At 50.8% G+C, this 22,600-nt stretch overlaps 2 protein-coding genes and 4 non-coding genes across 6 annotated transcripts; 1 reads left to right on the forward strand and 5 right to left on the reverse strand.

The window, feature by feature from the left end:
- The first annotated feature begins 737 nt into the window (after positions 1 to 737).
- On the forward strand, positions 738 to 7,921 carry BEST4 (bestrophin 4). Its single transcript, XM_023221429.2, has 11 exons — positions 738 to 784; positions 2,212 to 2,375; positions 2,463 to 2,557; positions 3,227 to 3,460; positions 3,695 to 3,849; positions 4,247 to 4,324; positions 4,618 to 4,815; positions 4,938 to 5,018; positions 5,144 to 5,298; positions 5,454 to 5,728; positions 7,797 to 7,921. Exons 2-10 carry the CDS (start codon positions 2,224 to 2,226, stop codon positions 5,725 to 5,727), a joined length of 1,422 nt encoding a protein of 473 aa, XP_023077197.1. The 5' UTR covers positions 738 to 784; positions 2,212 to 2,223; the 3' UTR covers position 5,728; positions 7,797 to 7,921.
- A 2,895-nt stretch (positions 7,922 to 10,816) lies between these two features.
- Positions 10,817 to 14,054, reverse strand: RPS8 (ribosomal protein S8). Its single transcript, XM_023221428.1, has 6 exons — positions 13,896 to 14,054; positions 13,360 to 13,466; positions 12,729 to 12,828; positions 11,759 to 11,934; positions 11,420 to 11,549; positions 10,817 to 10,981 (listed from the first exon to the last, which is right to left on the reverse strand). The coding sequence occupies exons 1-6, from the start codon at positions 13,897 to 13,899 to the stop codon at positions 10,872 to 10,874; spliced, it is 627 nt and encodes a 208-aa protein (XP_023077196.1). The 5' UTR covers positions 13,900 to 14,054; the 3' UTR covers positions 10,817 to 10,871.
- Positions 11,096 to 11,164, reverse strand: LOC111548847. Its single transcript, XR_002733529.1, has one exon. It is a non-coding gene; the product is annotated as a small nucleolar RNA SNORD38 (small nucleolar RNA).
- LOC111548848 lies at positions 11,637 to 11,705 on the reverse strand. The gene has a single exon (XR_002733530.1). It is a non-coding gene; the product is annotated as a small nucleolar RNA SNORD38 (small nucleolar RNA).
- LOC111548849 lies at positions 12,910 to 13,013 on the reverse strand. Its single transcript, XR_002733531.1, has one exon. It is a non-coding gene; the product is annotated as a small nucleolar RNA SNORD46 (small nucleolar RNA).
- Positions 13,553 to 13,632, reverse strand: LOC111548846. The gene has a single exon (XR_002733528.1). It is a non-coding gene; the product is annotated as a small nucleolar RNA SNORD55/SNORD39 (small nucleolar RNA).
- Positions 14,055 to 22,600: the final 8,546 nt, after the last annotated feature.

The following is a 22,600-nucleotide window of genomic DNA, read 5'->3' on the forward strand; positions in this document are numbered from 1 at the left end:
CTCTCTTTAGGAAACTTGCAGAAGAGAACCAGCTCACGGTGCTGGGGGAGGAGCTTCCCAAAGCGAGACAGAGGCAGGACCACCACTCTTGGGATTTTTCAGTATTCACTTACCTCAGCACTGGGACGGTAAGTGAGCTGCCAGTTCTCTTCCATTTTGAGGTTTTATTTCTTTGTTCTTTTCTTTCTTTCTTTCTTTTTTTTTTTTTTTTTTTTGAGACAAAGTTTCACTCTAGTTGCCCAGGCTGGAGTGCAATGGCATTATCTCAGCTCACTGCAATCTCTGCCTCCCAAGTTCAAGCAATTCTCCTGTCTCAGCTCCCAAGTAGCTGGGATTACAGGCTTGTGCCACCATGCTTAGCTAATTTTGTATTTTTAGTAGAGATGGGGTTTCTCCATGTTGGTCAGGCTGATCTCGAACTCCCGACCTCAGGTGATCTGCCTGCCTCTGCCTCCCGAAGTGCTGGGATGCTGGGATTACAGGCATGAGCCACAGTGCCCAGCCTTTTTTTTTTTGGAGACAGAGTCTCGCTCTGTCACCCAAGCTGGAGTGCAGTGGCACAATCTCACAATCTCAGCTCACTGCAACCTCTCCCTCCCAGGTTCAAGGGATTCTCCCATTGAGATTCTCTTTCTTTCTCTCTTTCTCTCTTTCTCTCTTTCTCTTCTCTTTTTTTTTCCCCCAGGCCGCAGTGCAGTGGCACGAGCTCGACTCATTGCAACCTGCGCCTCCCCAGGTTCAAGCAATTCTCCTGCGTCAGCCTCCCACGTACCTGGAACTACAGGTTCGTGCCACAATGCCCAGCTAATTTTTCTATTTTTAGTAGAGACAGGGTTTCACCATGTTGGGCCAGGCTAGTCTCGAACTCCTGACCTCAAGTGATCCGACTGCCTTAAGGCTGCCCAAAGTGCTAGGATTATAGGCGTGAGCCACCTTGCCTGGCGGTTCTATTTCTATCCGTGCCTTAGGTATTACTTTCTCTGTTTGTTAGATGAAAAAATTGAGGCCCAGAGGTGAAAGTGGTCACTCAAATCCTGGGCACCCCTAGGAGTCAGGATGTTGGACATAGGGCTTAACGGGGCCTGCACTCCTAGGCCTGAGCTTCCAGATCTGTGGCTGTCAGCCCCATGGCATGGACGGGGAAGAGCCTGACCAAGACCTCCAGACCCTGTACAAGAAGCCTGGGAGTGTGGCCAGTGCACAGGATGGGTCCTGGAGCTCATGCCCTTGCTAGGCCACTTCCAGCCTTGGAAGTCCATCAGCCCTAGCTTTGAATCCTGCCTCCAACATGTTCTAGCTGTATGGCCGACTGCAAGCAAGTCATTTACCTCTTGGAGCCTCATCTGTGAAGTGTGGATGATTGATTCCCTACCTTATGGGGCTGTGATGAGAATTTCATGAGAGGATGACCTAGTAGTGCCCTTGGCATGGTGCCTGTCACTTAGTCAGTGCTCTGTGATCAGCAGCTGGTATTATTATAACAGTTTATCATACATCTGTCTTCCCACCTGAAACGTGGGACAATAACCCGTCACACTGGCTTGAAGGACATGGTGTCGTCTGTGTGAGCTGTGGGGTCAGTATAGGTGGCAATTCTGTCACTCAAAGGCCAGCCCAGCCCTACAGGGGTAGAGAGACACACCCAGTTCCCAGCACCAGGGGAAGCTGGATGACAGCTTCAATCCATCAATGATAGGCCTTGGTCCAGCCTAACTTTATGGACTGTAGAGGTACTTAAGTCTGTGGGGGGTGAAGTCTAGCCCAGTTCTTCCACACGGGCCGCTGCCCAGACCAGGTAGGCAGGTATGGGATGGGGGTGAGAGTGCTCTGGGCCCTGGTAGTCTAGTTAATCAGCTTCCAGAGCAAGGCCCCAAGGAATAGCAGTGGGTTTGGGCTGGAGCTGCGTCTCTTGTCCACAGCAGTTCAGGATCTGGTTATCCCTAGCCCTGCAGGCTGAAGAGGAGCTTGAGGAAGCCTCATGCATGAAGGGACACAGGTCTCAGTTCTACTTTGTCCAGCTCTAGCCTGGCTTTGCCTGTGTACTGCTGAGTTCTGCAGGCAGTGGGGTGTGCTTTTCTGCTCTGCAGGCTCCTACCCCTTTTCCACTGATGCAGGGTGAAGGTTGGAGTGTGTGAGATCAGAGTGGAAGGGACGTTGTCTGGGGAACTAAAGGACAGCCCTGGGGGCAACTCTTGTGACCTTCTGCCCCAGGCTCCCAGCACCATGACGGTTTCATATACTCTCAAAGTGGCGGAGGCCCGCTTCGGAGGTTTCTCTGGCCTGCTTCTCCGTTGGAGGGGAAGCATCTACAAGCTCCTCTACAAGGAGTTCCTCCTCTTCGGGGCCTTGTACGCTGTGCTTAGCATCACCTACCGGTAAGGGCAGGGTCTTAGAGCTGGCGGAACTGGGGAGACTGGGCCACCCACTTCCCTCTAACCCAAGCCTACACCTGCCTTCCCCAGGCTGCTGCTGACCCAGGAGCAGAAGCACGTGTATGCTCAGGTGGCCCGGTACTGCAACCGCTCAGCGGACCTCATCCCCTTGTCCTTTGTATTGGGTAAGGCCCCCTTCCAGTTTTCCCTGTGTCCTCCTTACTGTGTTCCCTGACCTCTGGGTTGGGTTGACAGCTCTGAGGGTCAGAATTACCCAGCAGATGGTGTGGTGACGCACCTGCAGTCTCAGCTACTCCAGAGGCTGAGGTGAGAGGATCGCTTGAGCCCAGGAGTTCCAGTCCAGCCTGGGCAATGTAGCGAGACTATGCTTAAAAAAAAAAAAAAAGAATTACTCAACAGAGTGGCAGAGCCTGCCTGGTCAGCCAGAGCAGGCCCAGCAGGCACAGGAGCTGGGTGCTGGGTCCAGGACTTCCGGAGGGCAGGGCCCTATCACTTGCCGGACTCTCACGATTCCAGCAATGCACAAGACATCTGCTGGCCTCACAAGCCCACCCTGGGCACTGGAGGGGAGCTGGACAGAGGTGACAGCCCCTTCCCTATCCTCCTGGGAAGCAGTCTCCTGGCTTTGAATCCCCATTTTTCCTCTGCTGAAGGAAGTTTGCCCTCCTCCCTCCTCCTGGCCTCGCACAGCAGGGCATGGAGCTGAATGTTTCTTTCCCCCTGCCACGATTCAACTGGCTTGGACGAGGCCCTTTGCTGGGGGAGGCGAGGCGCTCCGACCCCCAGGCTCTCCACCCTCCCTTCCTACTCCCTCTACCACGGTGGCCAAGCAGGTTTCTATGTGACTCTCGTGGTGAACCGCTGGTGGTCCCAGTACACAAGCATCCCGCTGCCAGACCAGCTGATGTGCGTCATCTCGGCTAGCGTGCACGGCGTGGACCAGCGGGGCCGCCTGCTGCGCCGCACCCTCATCCGCTACGCGAACCTGGCGTCCGTGCTGGTGCTGCGCTCGGTTAGCACCCGCGTGCTCAAGCGCTTCCCCACCATGGAGCACGTGGTGGACGCAGGTGCGCCGCCCGCGGGGAGCCTCTGGGGGCCAGGCCCACGGCTGGATGCAGGTGCCGCCTGGGAAAGTCCTGGGAGCAGGGACCTCCAGGGAAGGGTCCGGACTGCGGCAGGAATGCGGAACCGCGAGTCCTGGGACCGCCGATAGACGCGAGGGAGGGGAGCCAGACAGCGAAACAGCAGGCCCCCATGGCGGCAGAGGTTGCAACTGCACCCCTTCCGCTTTACCCCCTCAGGTTTCATGTCCCAGGAAGAGAGGAAAAAGTTTGAGAGCCTGAAATCCGACTTCAACAAGTACTGGGTCCCCTGCGTCTGGTTCACCAACCTGGCGGCCCAGGCCCGGAGGGACGGGCGAATCCGTGACGATATCGCTCTCTGTCTACTTTTGGAAGTGAGTGGGCCCCGGACCAGACCTATCTGCCCTCCTCCCTCTAATTTTGAAGAGGAATAATAATTTTAGTACCTAACACTTGTATGGCACCAACTGTGTACCCCGGCCTTTTGGAAGCCCTGTACCCATGTTAACTCATTCATCCCTTACAGGAATTCCTGAGATAGGTACTATCATCTTCCTTGCACAGTTGTGGAAACTGAGGCACAGAGTGGAAAATAAATTTGCCTAAGTTACACAGCTAGTTAGCAGAGCTGAGATTCAAGCACCCCAGCCTAATACACCTCTGAGAGCAGAATGAGAAAAAGCCTCCTGGCCGGCCCTAGGCCTGGTTTGTGCTGGGCACCCCTGTTCCTTCCTCGCTTCTGCTGACTTCCTGTTCCTGCTGTTCCTCCAGGAGCTGAACAAGTACCGAGCCAAGTGCAGCATGCTATTCCACTATGACTGGATCAGCATCCCCCTCGTCTACACCCAAGTAACTGCCTCTCCCCTCCCCAGTCCCAGTGCCTACTGTATGTCCTGTGCTGTGTGTGAGATGAGAAGAATTAGAGATGGTACTTGCCTGGCCATTTCAGTCCCCTGAGGCACTGGGTTCATCCTCAAAGCCTTCCACCACCCCCACCAAGGTGACCCTGTCCCCACTGGTACTGCCACACCAGGATACATGTTTGATTGCTTGTCAGACTTCCCATAGATCCTCAGAGGCAGGGGCGGCATTTCTCCCTGTCCCACTGCATCCTGCACTGAGCCTGGCTCTTCCTTCTCCAGGTGGTGACCATAGCCGTCTACTCCTTCTTTGCCCTCTCCCTGGTTGGCCGCCAGTTTGTGGAGCCAGAGGCAGGGGCTGCCAAACCTCAGAAGCTTCTGAAGCCAGGCCAGGAGCCAGCCCCAGCCTTGGGAGACCCGGACATGTATGTGCCTCTCACTACTCTGCTGCAGTTCTTCTTCTATGCTGGCTGGCTCAAGGTGGGCACTGCAGATGGGCATGCCAGCCTGCTCTGTGGAGATGTGGGCACAGGGGCTGCCCCAACTTTGGGGACAAAGAGTGGGGCTCTGAGCCCAGAAAACACTATCTCTGCCACCTATAGGTGGCTGAACAGATCATCAACCCGTTTGGTGAGGATGATGACGACTTTGAGACAAACCAGCTCATAGACCGCAACTTGCAGGTGAGCAAGCATCAGGAAGGATCAGGAGTCCAGGGCAGCTCCTGGGCCCCCTCTCCCGGTCAGCTCTCAGCCCGGCTGTGGGAAGGAGAGGAGAGGAGGATCCTTGTAACTTGCTGGTGGCCCAGGTGTCCCTGCTATCTGTGGATGAAATGTACCAGAACCTTCCCCCGGCTGAGAAGGACCAGTACTGGGATGAGGACCAGCCGCAGCCACCCTACACTGTGGCCACGGCGGCAGAGTCTCTGCGGCCCTCATTCCTGGGCTCCACCTTCAACCTGCGGTGAGTGGCCTGCGCCGGCGGAGACCGGACCTGACTCGGCACGCGGGTCCTCGCTCAGCCTCTGGGGCACCGATGCCTCCGTCCCTCCCCGAGAGCCGACCCCGCGTCCCCGCTCCCGCCCTGTGCCCGGGCTCAGCCCACCCTCCCGCCCGCAGCATGAGCGACGACCCTGAGCAGAGCCTGCAGGTGGAGGCGTCCCCCGGATCGGGTCGGCCCGCGCCCGCCGCGCAGACCCCGTTGCTCGGCCGCTTCCTGGGCGTAGGGGCGCCCTCCCCGGCCATCAGCCTCCGGAACTTCGGCCGCGCGCGAGGGACCCCGCGCCCCCCGCATCTGCTACGCTTCCGGGCCGAGGAGGGCGGCGACCCCGAGGCCGCAGCCCGCATCGAGGAGGAGACGGCGGAGTCCGGGGACGAGGCCCTGGAGCCCTGAGGTCTTGCCTGCCCCGCCCGGTTCTTCCCACCCACTGCCCCCCGTCCCTCCCGTGCCCGGTCCTGCCAGCCAGCTCTATTAGAGCAGCTTTTCCTGGGTGCCTGGAAGGCCAGAGCATTTAGGGACAGAACTTGAAAGAGAAGATGGCAAGAAGGGCCTGAGCCAGGGCCTTTGGTGGGAGAGAAGGTCGGATGGGCTGCTTGGGGGAGGTGAAGCTAGACAAATAAATGAGCCCAGGCACAGAGGACTAGAGCCCAGGTGCACGGTTAGCTTCACAGCAACAGGGAGCTAGGCCAGTGGTTCTCAAACTTCAGGAAGGCTCAGCATCACAGAAGATCTTGTCAAAAGAGTGCCGAGCACCACTCCCAGCATTTCTGGCACATTAGATTTGGGATGGCGCCCAGTAACTTGCATTTCTAACAAGTTCCCGGGTGATGCTGTGCTGCTGGTCCAGGAAGCACAATTTGAGTGTCACGTGAAAACCGCTTGAAGGGGTATACCTTACCCTGATAACCTTACTCAGAAGAGGGGTCAGTGTGTGTTGGGGGAGTTTTGCCTTGTCTAATGTTCAAGTTTTTGTTTACATTAAGAATATATTCAAGTTTTCAAGTTTTGTTTAGTTTTTGTTTATATCGAAAATATATTTATTACTTGTGCAGTTATGATTGTTTAAAATTGAATTGGCATGCATGCAGTAGGATGAAGATGAAAGAAGGAAGAGTTTGGGAATCCGTCTTGGAGGCTGATTAAAGTCAGATGTGAAGGCAGCTATTCACCACCCACCCTAGACCTAGCATTTGGACTTCAGTGTGCCAAACTCTTCTCCACTCCCACCAACCACACAGGGGGAAAAGTACAGTTTACGCGTGGAAGCCTAGGCCCATCTCGATGGTGGGCCTGCAGCGCTGGGGGCACTTGGCTGATGTCAGAAAAAGCCTTCTGCGGCCGGGCACAGCGGCTCACGCCTGTAATCCCAGCACTTTGGGAGGCTGAGGTGGACGGATCCCCAGAGGCCAGGAGTTAAATACCAGCCTGGCCAACACGGTGAAACCCCGTCTCTACTAAAAATACAAAAATTAGCTGGGTGTGGTGGTGGATGCCTGTAATCCCAGTTGTTTGGGAGGCTGAGGCATGAGAATTGCTTGAACCTGGGAAGCAGAGGTTGCAGTGAGCTGAGATCACTCCACTGCACTCTAGCTCTCGGTTACAGAGCCAGGCTCTGTCTCCAAAAAAGTCTTCTGGAAACAGTCTGCCACAGACCACTACATTGGAATTGTGGTAAAACTATGCTCTTCTAAGATTCTTGCCTTCTAAATCCCAGTCTCCACCTAAAGAAATCGGTGAAGGCCGATTTCTGAATATTAAGGCCACAGGATAAATGCCAGAACAGAGGAGGAAGACAGGCGGGACACTAGAGTGCAGTGGAGTAGACTCCAGCCTCTGGCAGGGTCAGCTGACTGGATTCTAATGCTGGCTTTGCTTCTTTCTATCTGTAAGTCCATGGGATAGTGAACATTTCTTATTTATTTGAGATGGAATCTTGCACTGTCACCCAGTCTGGAGTGCAGTGGCGTGATCTCGGCTCACTGCAACCTCCACCTCCTGGGTTCAAGCAATTCTCCTGCCTCAGCCTCCTGAGTAGCTGGGATTACTCAGCTAACTCAGGAGGCTGAAGAGGAATAATAATTTTAGTACCTAACACTTGTATGGCACCAACTGTGTACCCCGGCCTTTTGGAAGCCCTGTACCCATGTTAACTCATTCATCCCTTACAGCAATTCCTAAGATAGGTGTCCACCACCACGCCTGGCTAATTTTTTGTATTTTTAGTAGAGACAGGGTTTCACCATGTTGGCCAGGCTTGTCTCTAACTCCTGACCGCAGGTGATCTGCCTGCTAGGTCTCCCAAAGTGCTGGAATTACAGGTGTGAGCCACTGCGCCGAGCCAATAGTGAATATTTCTAAGCCTCAGTTTCCAAATCTATAATGTGGAGACAGTAGCACCTCACAATGATAGCCATTCATTCACAAGGTATTTGAGGGTTGTTTTATTTTTGTTGCTGTTGCAGCTTTTACAAGCCTTGTTCCATGGTGAGAACGGTCATCTGTGAAGGTGGGAGAAATGGAGAGTGGATGGATTTCAAGACTTCAGAGAAAAGAACCCACTGGTTTTATGGACAGATCTTGGCTCACTGCAACCTCCGCCTCCCCAGGTTCAAGAGATTCTCGTGCCTCAGCCTCTCAAGTAGCTGGGATTATAGGCACGTGCCACCACGCCCTGCTAATTTTTTGTATGTTTAGTAGAGATGGGGTTTCGCCATGTTGGCCAGGCTGGTTTTTGAACTCCTGACCTCAAGTGATCCACCTGCCTCAGCCTTCCAAAGTGCTGGGATTACAGGCATGAGCCACAATGCCTGGACAAACTTCAAATCTAATAAAATCTCAAGACTTTTTTTCCCAATTAACCTTGCATATATCTGAGTATCTAGTATACATCCATACACTTTTCCAGGTGCCAGAGACACAGCAGGAAACAAATATCCTCGTTTCCCTGGAGTACCATTCCAAAGGGAAAAGAGCAAACTTTGTCAGATTAAGGAATAAAGAGAAAAAAATGGGCAAAGTATAAGAGTTCAGAGGGGCAACTGCAACTTAGAATATTGTGATCCGGCAATAACTCACTAGGGTGACATAGCAAAGACCTGGAGGAAATGAACCATGTGGGGTTTTTTTGTAGAAACAGGGTCTCACTTTGTTGCCCAGGTTGGTCTCAATCTCCTGGCCTCAAGCAATCCTCCTGCCTTGGCCTCTGCCTCCCAAAGTGCTGGGATTACAGACATGAGCCATCAGGCCCAGTGTCCAGCCCCAAGTGGATATATGAAGGAGTGTGCCTGACAAAGGGAATAGCATGTGTACATGTATGTTCAGTAAGCTAGGGTGGCTGTGTGGTTGATGGAGGGAGTCACTATAGGAGCTAGGTCACATCAAGTCATAATACTTGGTGACGATTTTCATTGATGAGACAGGAAGTTGTTGCATTTAAAATATAATCTTGGTGAGGTACAGTACCTCACATGTGTAATCCCAGCACTTTGGAAGGCCAAGGCAGGAGCATTGCTTGAGGCCAGGAGCTCAGGATTAGCCTGGGCAACATGAAACCCCATCTCTACAAAAAAAAAAAAAAATGATTATTCTGGGCCCTGCACCATAGCTGTAGTCCCAGCTACTCAGTAGGTTGAGACTGCAGTGAGCAATGATCGCGCCACTGCACTCCAGCCTAGTGTGAGATCCTGACTCTTGAAACTGAGGAACATAGCAGATGCGGGCAGACAAGAGTTCAGTTTTGAAAATGTTGGCCTTTGAGAGCCCTATTACAATATCCTGTAATAGGATATTGTAATATCCTATTATTACAGAAGCTGGGCGCAATGGCTCATGCCTACAATCCTAGCACTTTGGGAGGCCAAGGCGGGTGGATCACTTGAGGACAGGAGTTGGAGACCACCCTACCCAACAGTGAAACCCTGTCTCTACTAAAAATACAAGAAGTTAGCTGGGCGTGGCAGTACACACCTATGATTCCAGCTACTCAGGAGGCTGAGGCATGAGAATTGCTTGAACCCAGGAAGCGGAGGTTCCAGTGAGCCGAGATTACACACCACTGCAATCCAGCCTGGGGAACGGAGTGACTGTCTAAAAACACCCAAAAAGCAAAAACTAACAAAAAACCCAAGTACAGGCCGGGGGTGGTGGCTCATGCTTGTAATCCCAGCACTTTGGGAGGCCAACGCGGGCGGATCAGGAGACCCAGAACATCCTGGCTAACACGGTGAAACCCATCTCTACTAAAAACATACAAAAGTTAGCCAGGCATGGTGGCAGGTGCCTGTAGTCTCAGCTACAGGAGGCTGAGGCAGGAGAAATGGCATGAACCCAGTATGTGGAGCTTGCAGTGAGCCAAGATCGTGCCACTGCACTACAGCCTGGGCGATAGAGCAAGACTCCTGTCTCAAAAAACAAAAAACCCAAGTGCAAAGCTGGGTGTGATGGGTTATGCCTGAAACCTAGCACTTTGGGAGACAAAGGTAGGAAGACTGCTTGAGCCCAAGATTTCAAGACCTGGGCAATTAAGTGAGACCCTGTCTCTACCAAAAAAAAAAAAAAAAATCAAAAATATGGGTATAGGCCAGGTGTGGTGGCTCATGCCTGCAATCCCAGCACTTTGGGAGTCCGAAGCAGGTAGATCATCTGAGGTAAGGAGTTCAGCACCAGCCTGAACAACATGGAGAAACCCGTCTCTACTAAAAATACAAAATTAGCTGGGTGTGGTGGCGCATGCCTGTAACCCCAGCTGCTTGGGAGGCTGCGGCAAAAGAATCGCTTGAACCCAGGAGGCGGAGGTTGTTGTGAGCTAAGATCGTGCCATTGCACTCCAGCCTGGGCAACAAGAGTCAAACTCCATCTCAAAAAAAAAAAAAAAAAAAAAAAAAGGGTGTAGTGCCTATCATCTCAGCTACCTGGGAGTCTGAGGCAGTATTACCTGAGCCCCAATGTCAAGGCTGCGGTGAACCATGATCATACCACTGCACTCCAGCCTGGGTGACGGAGATCTCAAAAACAAAATCCAAAGGTGCAGATGTCAAGCAGGTCAAGACTAAAGGTAAGCATCTGACAGGGCAACTTTAAGTCAAAGTGACCCTTGGAGACCAAGCAAGGCAGAAATCACTGTTAATCTTACAGTGGTTGCAGGATCCTTACAACTTTTTAGAAGCCATATAGCCTGAGATTCTAATCATGACTCAATCAGCACAATATTGTTGAACCCCAAGGTTAGGATACCCCTTCCATAGCCTCTGCCACATCCCTATCCCCACCAAAACGTGGAGAAATGTTCCCACTACAGACACAGCCCACATAATAAATCTAGCCTTCAGGGACATGGAGTTGAGAACAGGGACTTTACAGTGTGGTGAGTCTGGATCAGGACAGTAGGAGGTAGAGGTAAAGCAATGGGTTGCAGCCACCCACCCAGATCAGTTTTGCAGGGCAAGGAAATAAAGCAGACAGTCAAATATTCAGGCAACACAAATGGGGGAACAGAACAATAAACACCTTTATTACACGGGTGAAGACAAAATGAGGATTTATTTGCCTTTCCGGGCCTTGATTTTCCTAAGATAGAACTCCAACTCTTTGCCCTCTAGCACATAGCCATCTGCTCGGCCACACTGTCCCGGCCTGGAAGCAATGCATGCTGGAAGAGAGTAGGTGATCCTCAGCACCATGACAAAGTGGCCCCACCCAAACCTCTCCACCCCCTTAATCTCTGTGGGTTCAGGTATCCTGGGGGCAAGCATGAAGCCAGCTGTCTCCTCAGACACACTTTATCGTCACTTACTGTCAGTAGCAGAACTGGACAAAGTTTTCATCACTGAGACAGCCCCCTCAGCCTGGGAAGGGACTTCCCCAAATACTAAAACTCCAAGCACGGGCCTATGCAGACTCTTCTACCCAATGCTTTCCATTTCAGCCTCACATGAATAGGACGGTGAAACGTTCCCCTTTTTGCTCACAGCCTGTTATCGGTGAACCCTTTAGACCGCATGGCTGGCAAAGGACTTAGACAAGGGAAAAGTGACTCAACACACTCGATCTCTGCGACTCCCCACCTCCAACACAACAGCCTTCTCACCAAGAAGCTTGCCCTGCTGGAACTGCTCCTCCAGGAGACTGCTGATTTTGGCATTCTTTTTCCTTTCATCATATTTCTTCTGAATTTTTTTAGATCGTTTTTTGTTTAAAATCTCTTCTTCCTCAGGAGTCTGAAAAGGGGATACAAATTTATGAGCTCAGGGAAGGCAGGCAGGCCTTGGGAGCCTTTTCGAACCCTGCACACCCCAGTGCTGGCCTTCCTCAGCCTAAAGGCTCTCATCTCTCTCCTTTCAGTAGCAGAACTGGACAGAGTTTTCATCACGAGAAGGCTGGAGTCAGGCTGCCCTTCCCACAACCCCTACAGAGAAGTAACACGCACCAGCTTGGCTCCCTTCTTGCGGCCCAGGGGCAGCGCGTAGTGGGACTCGTACCACTGTCGGTACGGTGTGCTGTCGATGAGCACGATGCAATTCTTCACCAGAGTCTTGGTACGGACCAACTCATTATTAGATGCATTGTAGACAACATCGATGATCCTTGTTTTACGAGTACAACCTGCTCACAGGAGAAATTTGGCATCAAGTAAACTGGAGGACAAATGGCTCTGGCACACTCCTCCAGGTTCTTCAGCCCCATGAGGCCTTAAGGAGAAATAAGGGAACGCCCAGCCTTTACAAGCCATGGGACATCAGTTTGTCTTCCATAAACCCCTAACCCACATTTCTAGTGATGTTTGGCAACCACAGTCTTTATCAGCCCCAATCTCTCAGGCTGCAGAGTTGAGAGAGATCAGAGCAGGTCGGGAACAGTGGCTCATGCGAGGCCAAGAATTTGAGACCAGCCTGGCCAACATGGTGAAACTCCTTCTCTACTAAAAATACAGAAGTAGCCAGGTGTGATAGCGCATGCCTGTAATCCCAGTTATTTGGGAGGTTGAGGCAGGAGAATCACTTGAACCCAGGAGGCGGAGGTTGCAGTGAAGCAAGATCACACCACCGGCACTCCAAACTGGTCAAGAGACTCAGTTCCAAAAAAAGAGATTGGAGCAGGACAGCCTGGGTGGAAAGAACCTCTCCAGCTACCTTAAGATCTCTCAGCAAGAAGAAACCTCAAATGCCTTGGTCTAAGCCACAGACTACCTGCTAAAAGCACTTGAATTTTTTTTTTTTCCTGAGAGTCTCGCTCTGTTGCCCAGGCTGGACTCGAACTCCTGACCTCAGGTGATCCGCCCACCTTGGCCTTCCAAAGTGCTGGGCTCACAGGCACGAGCCACCGCGCCAGGCCCACTTGGTAAATCTTAAGAAAGTTTAGGTGCATTTTCCCACCTACTCCCAAAGGGCCTCACTCACACTCCGAGCCCCAGGAGAAATTCCCTACGTCCAGCCTCAGGGCACGGTATTTCTTGTTACCTCCCCGCACACGGACTGTGTGGATGCGGCGGGGGCCAATCTGGAAAACACAAGGTTACAGGAACTAGGTTACCAAGGAGAGCAAGGCAAGAAAGGGAGAGGAACCGGGGCTGGGAGGAGGCAACAGTCAGTGTAACTATGACAAGTCCTTGCATTGGCAAGTGGCACACAGGTGACCAAGACGGCCACAACCACGCCTAAGGATTCTTTTTCATCACCTTACTTGCCTCCAAAAGAAAAGCCTGACCCCAAATGCTGAAAATTAAGCCTCTGTTAAAAAAAACCCAAAAGACTAGCATTCTACTACCCGAGATGCCACCCTCTCCAGAAGCTCAAGTCCTCCACACAGTATCCTTCTGAGACCCTAAGCCCCGGGGTTGGGGGCCTGAGGGAGCATTCCCTCTTTGGTACTTACTTATCCAACAGGTAAAGGGGGACAGGACACCCAGGCCCTACTACAGAGAAATCAGAGCCGAGAAAGAACGCACAACTGTCACACGGAGAGACCCGAGCACGCTGGAGAGCCGGAGAAGGCGACCTCCCGGGTGGACAGGCCCACGCTCGCACCCACCTTGGTGTTGGCAGCCGGGCGCCCCAACTCATACTTCCGCTTCTTGTGGTAGGGCTTTCTCTTGCCTCCGGTTTTGCGGCGCTTGTGCCAGTTGTCCCGAGAAATGCCTGCGTGTGGAAGCGGGGAAGGAAGCTTGAGCCACTGTGACAAGGTGGTAGCGACTCGCCAGTTCCCGACCCCCGCGCCGGCAGGCCGCACGCTCAGCTCTCCAAGGTTGGCTTCCCCAGCGCGTACTCGGGAGTATGCAGCATTACCGAGTCGTCATCATACACGTGCGGCCCGGCCGGGGCCTCCTCCGCGCGGCAGCCATGTTAGCGCCGCTTGGAGCCTGCAGCCCGCGGCCCGGAACTCGGAGTCCAGAGCCTTCGCAGCCCCCAGAGAGGGGCTCGCCGGCCGAAACCCGAGGGCCACCACTCCTTGTGGCTGTCCCTGGCCGGGGCTCGGGGCGCCTGGACTCCTCAGTAGGCTGTGAAGCAGGATGGGGCCTGATTGAGCTCAACCCCCCATCACGCGCCTAAACGCAGAGCGACACTCACCCATCGCTCGGCGCTGGCTGGAAAGAGAAATCGCAAAGATTCACGGTACGGTTTGTAAAACGCTGCCCCGCCCTTTTACTTTACGTTGTTTTTGAGCGCCGAAACAACGTCGGGCGACTAGACTTACGTGTTTGCTGCCGCGCCTAGGGCTATGAGCCTGGGAGGGTCCCGCAGGCTGCCTGCCTCCGCCGACCCTAGCCGACCCGCCTCCGACTTTGGGTTTGGGGAAGGGGGTCTGCGGCGTCGGCAGATCCGGGCGTGTTGAGACTAGTTTCAGAGGCTGCTGCGGTCGTTTAGGATGAGATGTGGGTGCGGCCGCGTTGAAAAAGGGTGGAAGGCAATGGAGTTGGAAACGGGTGTGGACTTGGTTTTTGTTTTGAAGGGTTTGGTGGTAGATTGGACATGAGGATTGAGGGAGAGGGTGGTGTCAAGGATTCCTAAGATTCTTACTTGATCAATCGAATAAATATTGGGGCCACTTACTGAGATGGGGTAGGCTCCTAAGGTAGGAGCTGTTCTGGACACGTTCATTTTGAGATCTTGCTAAGTCATGTAAGTGGGAATGACAGGTAGGAAGCTGGTCATCCTTATAAGGGACCTGCACTGAAGATGTTTTGGGAGTCGTTGGTTTATGAATGCCACCATAATGAACGGAACTTAGGGAGTATAAAGAAGGGATCAGCTAACTTTTCTGAGCTAGAAGGATGTATATATGTTTTTTTTTTTTTTTTTTTTTTTTTTTTTTTTTTTTGAGACGGAGTCTCGCTCTGTCGCCCAGGCTGGAGTGAATGGCGCTATCTCGGCTCACTGCAAGCTCCGCCGCCTCCCGAGTTCACGCCATTCTCCTGCCTCAGCCTCCCGAGAAGCTGAAACTACAGGCGCCTGCCACCACGCCCGGCTAATTTTTTTTTTTTTTTTTTAGTATTTTTAGTAGAGATGGGGTTTCACCGTGTTCGCCAGGGTGGTCTCGATCTCCTGACCTCGTGATCCGTCCGCCTCAGCCTCCCAAACTGTTGGGATTACAGGCGTAATCCCGGCCGGATATATATTTTTTAATCAAAAAAAAAAATTTTTTAGGCCTGGCGCAGTGGCTCACGCCTGTAATCTCAGCATTTTTGGGAGGCGGAGGCGGGCGGATCATGAGGTCAGGAGTTTGAGACCAGCCTGGCCAACATGGTGAAACCGCGTCTCTACTAAAAAAATACAAAATTTAGCTGAGCATGGTGGCGCGCACCTGTAGTCCCAGCTACTCAGGGAGGCTGAGGCAAGAGAATCGCTTGAACCCAGGAGGCGGAATCCAGCCTGGGCAACAGAGCGAGACTCCATCTCAAAAAATTTTTTTATCTTTGTGGGTACATAGTAGGTATATATATTTATGGGGTACATGAGATATTTTGTTTCAAGCATGCAATGTGAAGTAAGGACATCATGGAGAATGGGGTATCCATCCCCTCAAGCATTTATCCTATGAGTTACAAACAATCCAATTAATCCTAGCACTTTGGGAAGCTGAGGCGGGCAGATCACTCGAGGCCAGCAGTTCGAGACAAGCCTGGCCAACATGGCTAAATCCCGTCTCCTAAAAATACAAAAGGTAGCTGGGCGTGGTGGCGGGCGCCTATAATGCCAGCTACTTAGGAGGCTGAGGCGTAAGAATTGCTTGAACCCAGGCTGGGCGTGCTAGCTCAAGCCTTTAATCCCAGCACTTTGGTAGGTTGAGGTGGGCAGATCACCTGAGATCAGGAGTTCGAGACCATCCTGGCTAACATGGTGAAGTCCCGTCTCTACTAAAAATACAAAAATTAGCTGGGCATGGTGGCGTGTACCTGTAATCCCAGCTACTATGGAGGCTGAGGCAGGAGAATCGCTTGAACCAGGGAGTCGGAGGTTGCAGTGAGCTGAGATCGCACCACTGCATTCCATCCTGGTGAGAGTGAAACTCTGTCTCGAACAAAACAAAACAAACAAAACAAAACAAAAAATTAGCCAGGCATGGTGGTGGGCACCTGTAATCCCAGCAAGTCGGTCAGGAGGCTGAGGAAGGAGAATCGCTTGAACGGGGAGGTGGAGGTTCCAGTGAGCTGAGATGGCACCAGTGCACTCACTCCAGACTGGGTGATGGAGTAAGACTCTGTCTCAAAAAAATAAAATACACAATTAAGTTATTATTGATTACAGTCACCCTGTTTTGCTATCAAATAGTAGGTCTTATTTATTCTGATATTTTATTTTTATATCCATTAGAGATCCCCACTCCCCCCCACCCCACCCTCCCACTACCTTTTCTAGCCTCTGGTAACCATCCTTCTACTCTCTAGAGGTCCATGAGTTCAATTGTTTTGATTTTTAGATCCCACAAATAAGTGAGAACATGCGATTCTCTTTGCATGCATTTGTCTTTCTGTGCCCAGCTTATTTCACTTAACATAATGATCTCCAGTTCAACCCATGATGTTGCAAATGACGGGATCTCATTCTTTTTTATGGCTGAATAGTAATCCACTGTGTATATGTACCACATTTTATCCATTCATCTTTTTTTTTCTTCTGAGATGGAGTCTTGCTCTGTCACCCAGGCTGCAGTGCAGTGGCATGATCTCAGCTCACTGCAACCTCTGCCTCCCAGGTTCAAGGAATTCTCCTGCCTCCTGAGTAGTTGGGATTACAGGCATGCGCCACCATGCTCGGCTAAATTTTTGTATTTTTAATAGAAACGGGGTTTCACCATGTTAGCCAGGCTTGTCTCGAACTCCTGACCTCAGGTGATCTACCCAACTCAGGCTTGGCCTCCCAAAGTGCTAGGATTACAGGTGTGAGCAACCACGCCCAGCCCCATTCGTCTTTTTTAACTTTAATTTTAATTTTAACTTTTTTTGAGACAGTCTTGCTCTGTCACCCAGGCTGGAGTGCAGTGGTGCGACGTTGGCTTGCTGCAACCTTCATCTCCCGGGTTCAAGTGATTCCCCTGCCTCAGCTTGCCAAGTAGCTGGGGTTACAGGTATGGGCCACCATGCCTGGCAAATTTTTGTATTTGTAGTAGAGATGGGGTTTCACCATGTTGGCCAGGCTGGTCTTGAACTCTTGACCTCAAGTGATCTGCCCGCCTAGGCCTCCCAAAGTGCTGAGATTACAGGCATGAGTCACTGTTCCCAGCCTGATTTCCTTTCTTTTGAGCATATACCCAGCAGTGTAGGAACCTCCAAACTATTCTCCATAGTGGTTGTACCAATTTACATTCCCAACAACAGTGTAGGAGGGTTCCCTTTCCTCCACATCCTCACCAGCATTTGTGATTGTCTGTGTTTTAGAAATAAGCCATTTGAACTGGAGTGAGATGATATCTCATGGTAGTTTTGATTTGCATTTCTCTGATGATCAATGATGTTAAGTATCTTACATATGCCTGTTTGCCATCTGTATGTCTTCTTTTGAGAAATGTCTATTCAAATCTTTTGCCCATTTTTTGATCGGATTATTAGTTTTTTCCTGTAGAGTTGAGCTCCTTATATATTCTAGTTATTAATCCCTTGCAGATGGGTAGTTTGCAAATATTTTCTCCCATTTTGTGGGTTGTCTCTTTACTTTGTTGATGGTATCCTTTGGTGTGCAGAAGCTTTTTAACTTGATGTGATCCCATTTGTCCATTTTTGCTTTAGTTGCCTGTGTTTATGGGGTATTGCTCAAGGAATTTTTGCCCAGACCAATATCCTGGAGATTTCCCCCAATGTTTTTTTTGTAGTAGTTTCATAGTTTGAGGTCTTAGATTTAAGTCTTTAATCCGTTTTGATTTGATTTTTGTACACATTCAGAGAAACTTTCCTGGCAACAAACTATAGACATGATCCCTAAAGTATAGTCTTTAACATTTCTTAAAAAGAATATGTAGGAGGCCAGGGGCGGCGGCTCAAACCTGTAATGCCACCCTGTCGGGATCCTGAGACAGGTGGATCATGAGGTCAAGAGATCAAGACAATCCTGGCCAACATGATGAAACCCTGTCTCTATTAAAAATACAAAAATTGGCCGGGCGCGGTGGCTCAAGCCTGTAATCCCAGCACTTTGGGAGGCCGAGACGGGCGGATCACGAGGTCAGGAGATCGAGACCATCCTGGCTAACACGGTGAAACCCCGTCTCTACTAAAAATACAAAAAACTAGCCGGGCGAGGTGGCGGGCGCCTGTAGTCCCAGCTACTCCGGAGGCTGAGGCAGGAGAATGGCGTAAACCCGGGAGGCGGAGCTTGCAGTGAGCTGAGATCTGGCCACTGCACTCCAGCTCCGGCGACAGAGCAAGACTCCGTCTCAAAAAAAAAAAAAAAAAAAAAAAAAAAAAAAAATACAAAAATTAGCTGGCCGTGGTGGCATGCATCTGTAGTCCCAGCTGCTTGGGAGGCTGAGGCAGGAGAATCGCTTGAACCCATGAGGCAGAGGTTGCAGTGAGCCAAGATCACGCGATTGAACTCCAGTCTGGCAACAGAGCAAGACTCCGTCTCAAAAAAAAATAAAAATAAAAAAACATAGCAGCCAGGCATGGTGGTATGCGCCTGTAGTCCTAGCTACTTGGGAGACTGAGGCTGTAGGATTACTTGAGCCAGCAATTCAAGGTTACAGTGAGCTATGATCATGCCACTGCACTCCAGCTTAGGCAACAGAGCAAGATCCTGTCTCAAAAAAAAAGAAAAGAAAAGAATTGACCTAAGCAGCCTCTCCAGCTGCCTTTAAAAAAAGTAATAGTAGCCGGGCGTGGTGGCTCAAGCCTGTAATCCCAGCACTTTGGGAGGCCGAGACGGGCGGATCACGAGGTCAGCAGCTCGAGACCATCCTGGCTAACCTGGTGAAACCCCGTCTCTACTAAAAAATACAAAAAACTAGCCGGGCGAGATGGCGGGCGCCTGTAGTCCCAGCTACTTGGGAGGCTGAGGCAGGAGAATGGCATGAACCCGGGAGGTGGAGCTTGCAGTGAGCTGTGATCCGGCCACTGCACTCCAGCCTGGGCGGCAGAGCGAGACTCCGCCTCAAAAAAAAAAAAAAAAAAGTAATAATAAAATAATAAAAAATAAAAGAAATACAAGAAAAAAGCATAGGTCCAAGGCTTTAGGAATGTCTACATTCCGGCCGGGCGCGGTGGCTCATGACTGTAATCCCAGCACTTTGGGAGGCCAAGGTGGGCAGATCACCTGAGGTCAGGAGTTGGAGACCTGCCTGACCAACATGGCGAAACCCCGTCTCTACTGAAAATACAAAATTAGCCAGGCATGGTGGCACACGCCTGTAATCCCAGCAACTCAGGAGGCTGAGGCAGGAGAATTGCTTGAACTCGGGAGGCAGAGGTTGCAGTGAGCTGAGATCGCGCCATTGTACTCCAGCCTGGACAACAACAGCGAAACTCCATCTCAAAAAAAAAAAAAAAAAGGAATGTTGTCATTTCAAGGCCAGATAGAGAAAAACAGCTGGTAAAGGACACAGAAAGAGAAATTAAGAGTGGCTAGAGGAAAGCCAGCACAGGGTGCTGCCATAGCTTAATGTTGCTGTGGATGCTAGTTAAAATGAGGACTAAAAAGTGATTATTAGGCTGGGTGCGGTGGCTCACGCCTATAATCCAGCACTTGGGGATGCCGAGCGGGTGGATCACCTGAGGTTAGGAGTTTGAGACCAGCCTGGCTAACATGGTGAAACCCCATCTCTACTAAAAATACAAAAATTACTCGAGTGTGGTGGTGGACGCCTATAGTCCCAGCTACTCTGGAGGCTGAGGCAGGAGAATCGCTTGAACCTGGGGGGCAGAGGTTGCAGTGAGCCGAGATCACTTCACTGCACTCTAGCCTGGACGACAAGAGCAAAACTCTGTCTCAAAGGAAAAAAAAAAAAAGATGATTATTGGATTTAGTAACCTGAAAGTCCTTGGTGATATTGGTGAGAGCAGTTTCTGTGTAGTACAGTGGGAAAAATCTTGAAATAGACTGGGAAGTTAAAAAATCCAATGTATGTAGACGATTCTTTTGAGAGGTATGACTTTAAAGGGAAAAGAGAGAATTAGGTTGTTGACTGGAAAGGAATGTAGAGCAGAAGGGTAGTTTTTTAAGGGAGTAAACTGATGAGTAGCTTCTACTACACTTGGCTGCAGATCCTGTGGAAGAAATTCTCTTTATCCCTTCTTTTTTGTGTGTGTGTGATGGAATTTTGCTCGTCCCCCAGGCTGGACTGCAATGGCGTGATGTTGGCTCGCTGCAACCACCGCCTCCTGGATTCAAGCGATTCTCCTGTCTCAGCTTCCTGAGTAGCTGGGATTATAGGTGCATACCACCATGCCCAGATAATTTTTGTATTTTTAGTAGAGACAGGGTTTCACCATATTGGCCTGGCTGGTCTTGAACTCCTGACCTCAAGTGATCCGACCACCTCAGCCTCCTAAAGTGCTAGGAGTACAGGCATGAGCCACAGTGCCCGGCCTATCCCTTCTTTCTTGTATCTTCAACCTTCCAGTGGTTTCCCAGCACATTTAGAATAAAATCTAAATTCCTTACTTGGGCCTAGACAACCCCAGTGTTAGGCCTCTGCTTATCTCTGCTTATTTCCTACCTCTCTAATCTCTCGCACATGGACATTGCTGTTCCTGCCTTAAACCTTCAGGCTGTGCCTCAGGCCTTCTTGCTCTGGCAGGAAATGCTCTTCACCCAGGTCTTAGCATGGCTCCCTCCTTCAATTCATTCAAGTCTGCTCAAAATGTCACCCCTCTACACACACTGGGAGGCCTTTTCTGAGCCTGTTTTTTGTTTTGTTTTGTTTTGTTTTGAGACGGAGTTTTGCTCTTTTTGCCCAGGCTGGAGTGCAATGGTGCGATCTCGGCTCACCACAACCTCTGCCTCCCAGATTCAAGCAATTCTCCTGCCTCAGCCTCCTGAGCAGCTGGGATTACAGGCATGTACCACCATGCCCGGCTAATTTTTGTATTTTTTTTTTTTTTTTTGTAGAGATGGGGTTTTTCCATGTTGGTCAGACTGGTCTTGAACTCCTGACCTCAGGTGATCTGCCTGCCTCAGCCTCCCAAAGTGCTGGAATTACAGGTGTGAGCCACCATGCCTGGCCTTTTTTTTTTTTTTTTTTTTAATTTTCGACACAGGGTCTCATTATACTGCTCAGGCCAGAGTTCTGAGTCTGCTTTCTAAAGTAGCGACACTCTCTCATCTTTCTCTACCCACTTACTACCTATCATTTGTTTACATGCACATTATCTGTTTTCTCCACTGAAATACAATGTACATAAGGGTAGAAACTTATTCACTGCCATATTTCTAACACCTATACATAGAATAATGATTGCTATTTAATAAGTACTCAATACTTTTTTTTTTTTTTTGGAGACGGAGTCTCACTCTGCCTCCCAATCTGGAGTGCAGTGGTGTGATCTCGGCTCACTGCAAGCTCCGCCTCCCGGGTTCATGCCATTCTTCTGCCTCAGCCTCCCGAGTAGCTGGGACTAAAGGTGTCCACCACCACGCCCAGCTAATTTTGTGTGTGTGTGTATTTTTAGTAGAGACGGGGTTTCACCATGTTAGTCAGGATGGCCTCGATCTCCTGACCTTGTGATCTGCCTGCCTCGGCCTCCCAAAGTGCTGGGATTACAGGCATGAGCCACCGCGCCCGGCCTTTTTTTGTTTTTGATACAGGGACTGGCTCTGTCGCCCAGGCTGGAGTGCAATGATGCAATCTCAGCTCATTGTAACCTCTGCCTCCCAGGCATAAGCCATCCTCCCACCTTACCCTCCCAATGAGTTGGGACCACAGGCACATGCCACCACGCCTGGCTCATTTTTGTATTTTCTGTAGAGATTGGGTCTTTTTTTTTTTTTTGAGACATCCTCGCTCTATTGCCCAGGCAGGAGTGCAGTGGTGCGACCTCAGCTCACTGCAGCCTCTGCCTCCCAGGTTCAAGCGATTCTTCTGCCTCAGCCTCCGGAGTAGCTGGGATTATAAGCGTGCGCCACCACATCCAGCTCATTTTTGTAGAGACAGGGTTTCACCAGGTTGGCCAGGCTGGTCTCCAACTCCTGGCCTCGTTTTCCACCCATCTTGGCCTCCCAGAGTGCTGGGATTATAGGCGTGAGCCACAGCACCCAGCCAAGACTGGGTCTCATTTTGTTGCCCAGGATGGTCTTGAACTCCTGAGCTCAAGCAATCTGCCCGCCTCGGCCTCCCAAAGTATAGCACTCAATAAATATTTAAATTGCACTTAAATATTCAATCTAATTATTGTCCTACTCACATTGTATTTACTTGGTTTTCCCAGGCAAACTCCTGGCGTAGTGCAGTGGCTCATGCCTGTAATCCCAGCACTTTGGAAGGCTGAGGTAGGAGGATTGCTTGAGGCCAGGAGTCTCTGTGACTGAGGGCTTCCCACTCATTTGCTTGTATGGTTCCTAGGTTAAACCTTTTAGTGGCACCTCATTACCATTCCGATAATCCATGCTCCATGACATGGAATATAGAGTTCTCCAGTTCCTAAACTGTTGATGCCCTGTGACTGGGCCCTCAGTCCACTGGGCAGACTTTTTCTTCAAGACCAAATTGGTGTTTCCCTTTGGATCCTTCCCTGTCCAGCAAGTTAAGTGCTTTATTCAGCCTTTGTGTGAATGGTAATGAGGCATCACTAAAAGGTTTAAGGCTAGGATCCATACAACCAAATGTGTGTTTAGGGAGCCCTCAGTCA

This window comes from Piliocolobus tephrosceles, chromosome 1, assembly GCF_002776525.5.
Source record: "Piliocolobus tephrosceles isolate RC106 chromosome 1, ASM277652v3, whole genome shotgun sequence".
In the NCBI taxonomy this organism is placed as follows: domain Eukaryota; kingdom Metazoa; phylum Chordata; class Mammalia; order Primates; family Cercopithecidae; genus Piliocolobus; species Piliocolobus tephrosceles.

Excerpts from the sequence above, each read along its gene's own strand:
- BEST4 (XM_023221429.2), top strand. The coding sequence starts at position 2,224 with ATGACGGTTTCATATACTCTCAAAGTGGCGGAGGCCCGCTTCGGAGGT. Across the intron at positions 3,850-4,246 it reads CTCTCTGTCTACTTTTGGAA|GAGCTGAACAAGTACCGAGC; the intron begins GTGAGTGGGCCC and ends CTGTTCCTCCAG. Across the intron at positions 4,325-4,617 it reads TCCCCCTCGTCTACACCCAA|GTGGTGACCATAGCCGTCTA; the intron begins GTAACTGCCTCT and ends TTCCTTCTCCAG.
- RPS8 (XM_023221428.1), bottom strand. Across the intron at positions 11,935-12,728 it reads TTTCTCCTGGGGCTCGGAGT|GTTGTACTCGTAAAACAAGG; the intron begins GTGAGTGAGGCC and ends TCCTGTGAGCAG. Across the intron at positions 11,550-11,758 it reads GCAAGAAGGGAGCCAAGCTG|ACTCCTGAGGAAGAAGAGAT; the intron begins GTGCGTGTTACT and ends TCCCCTTTTCAG.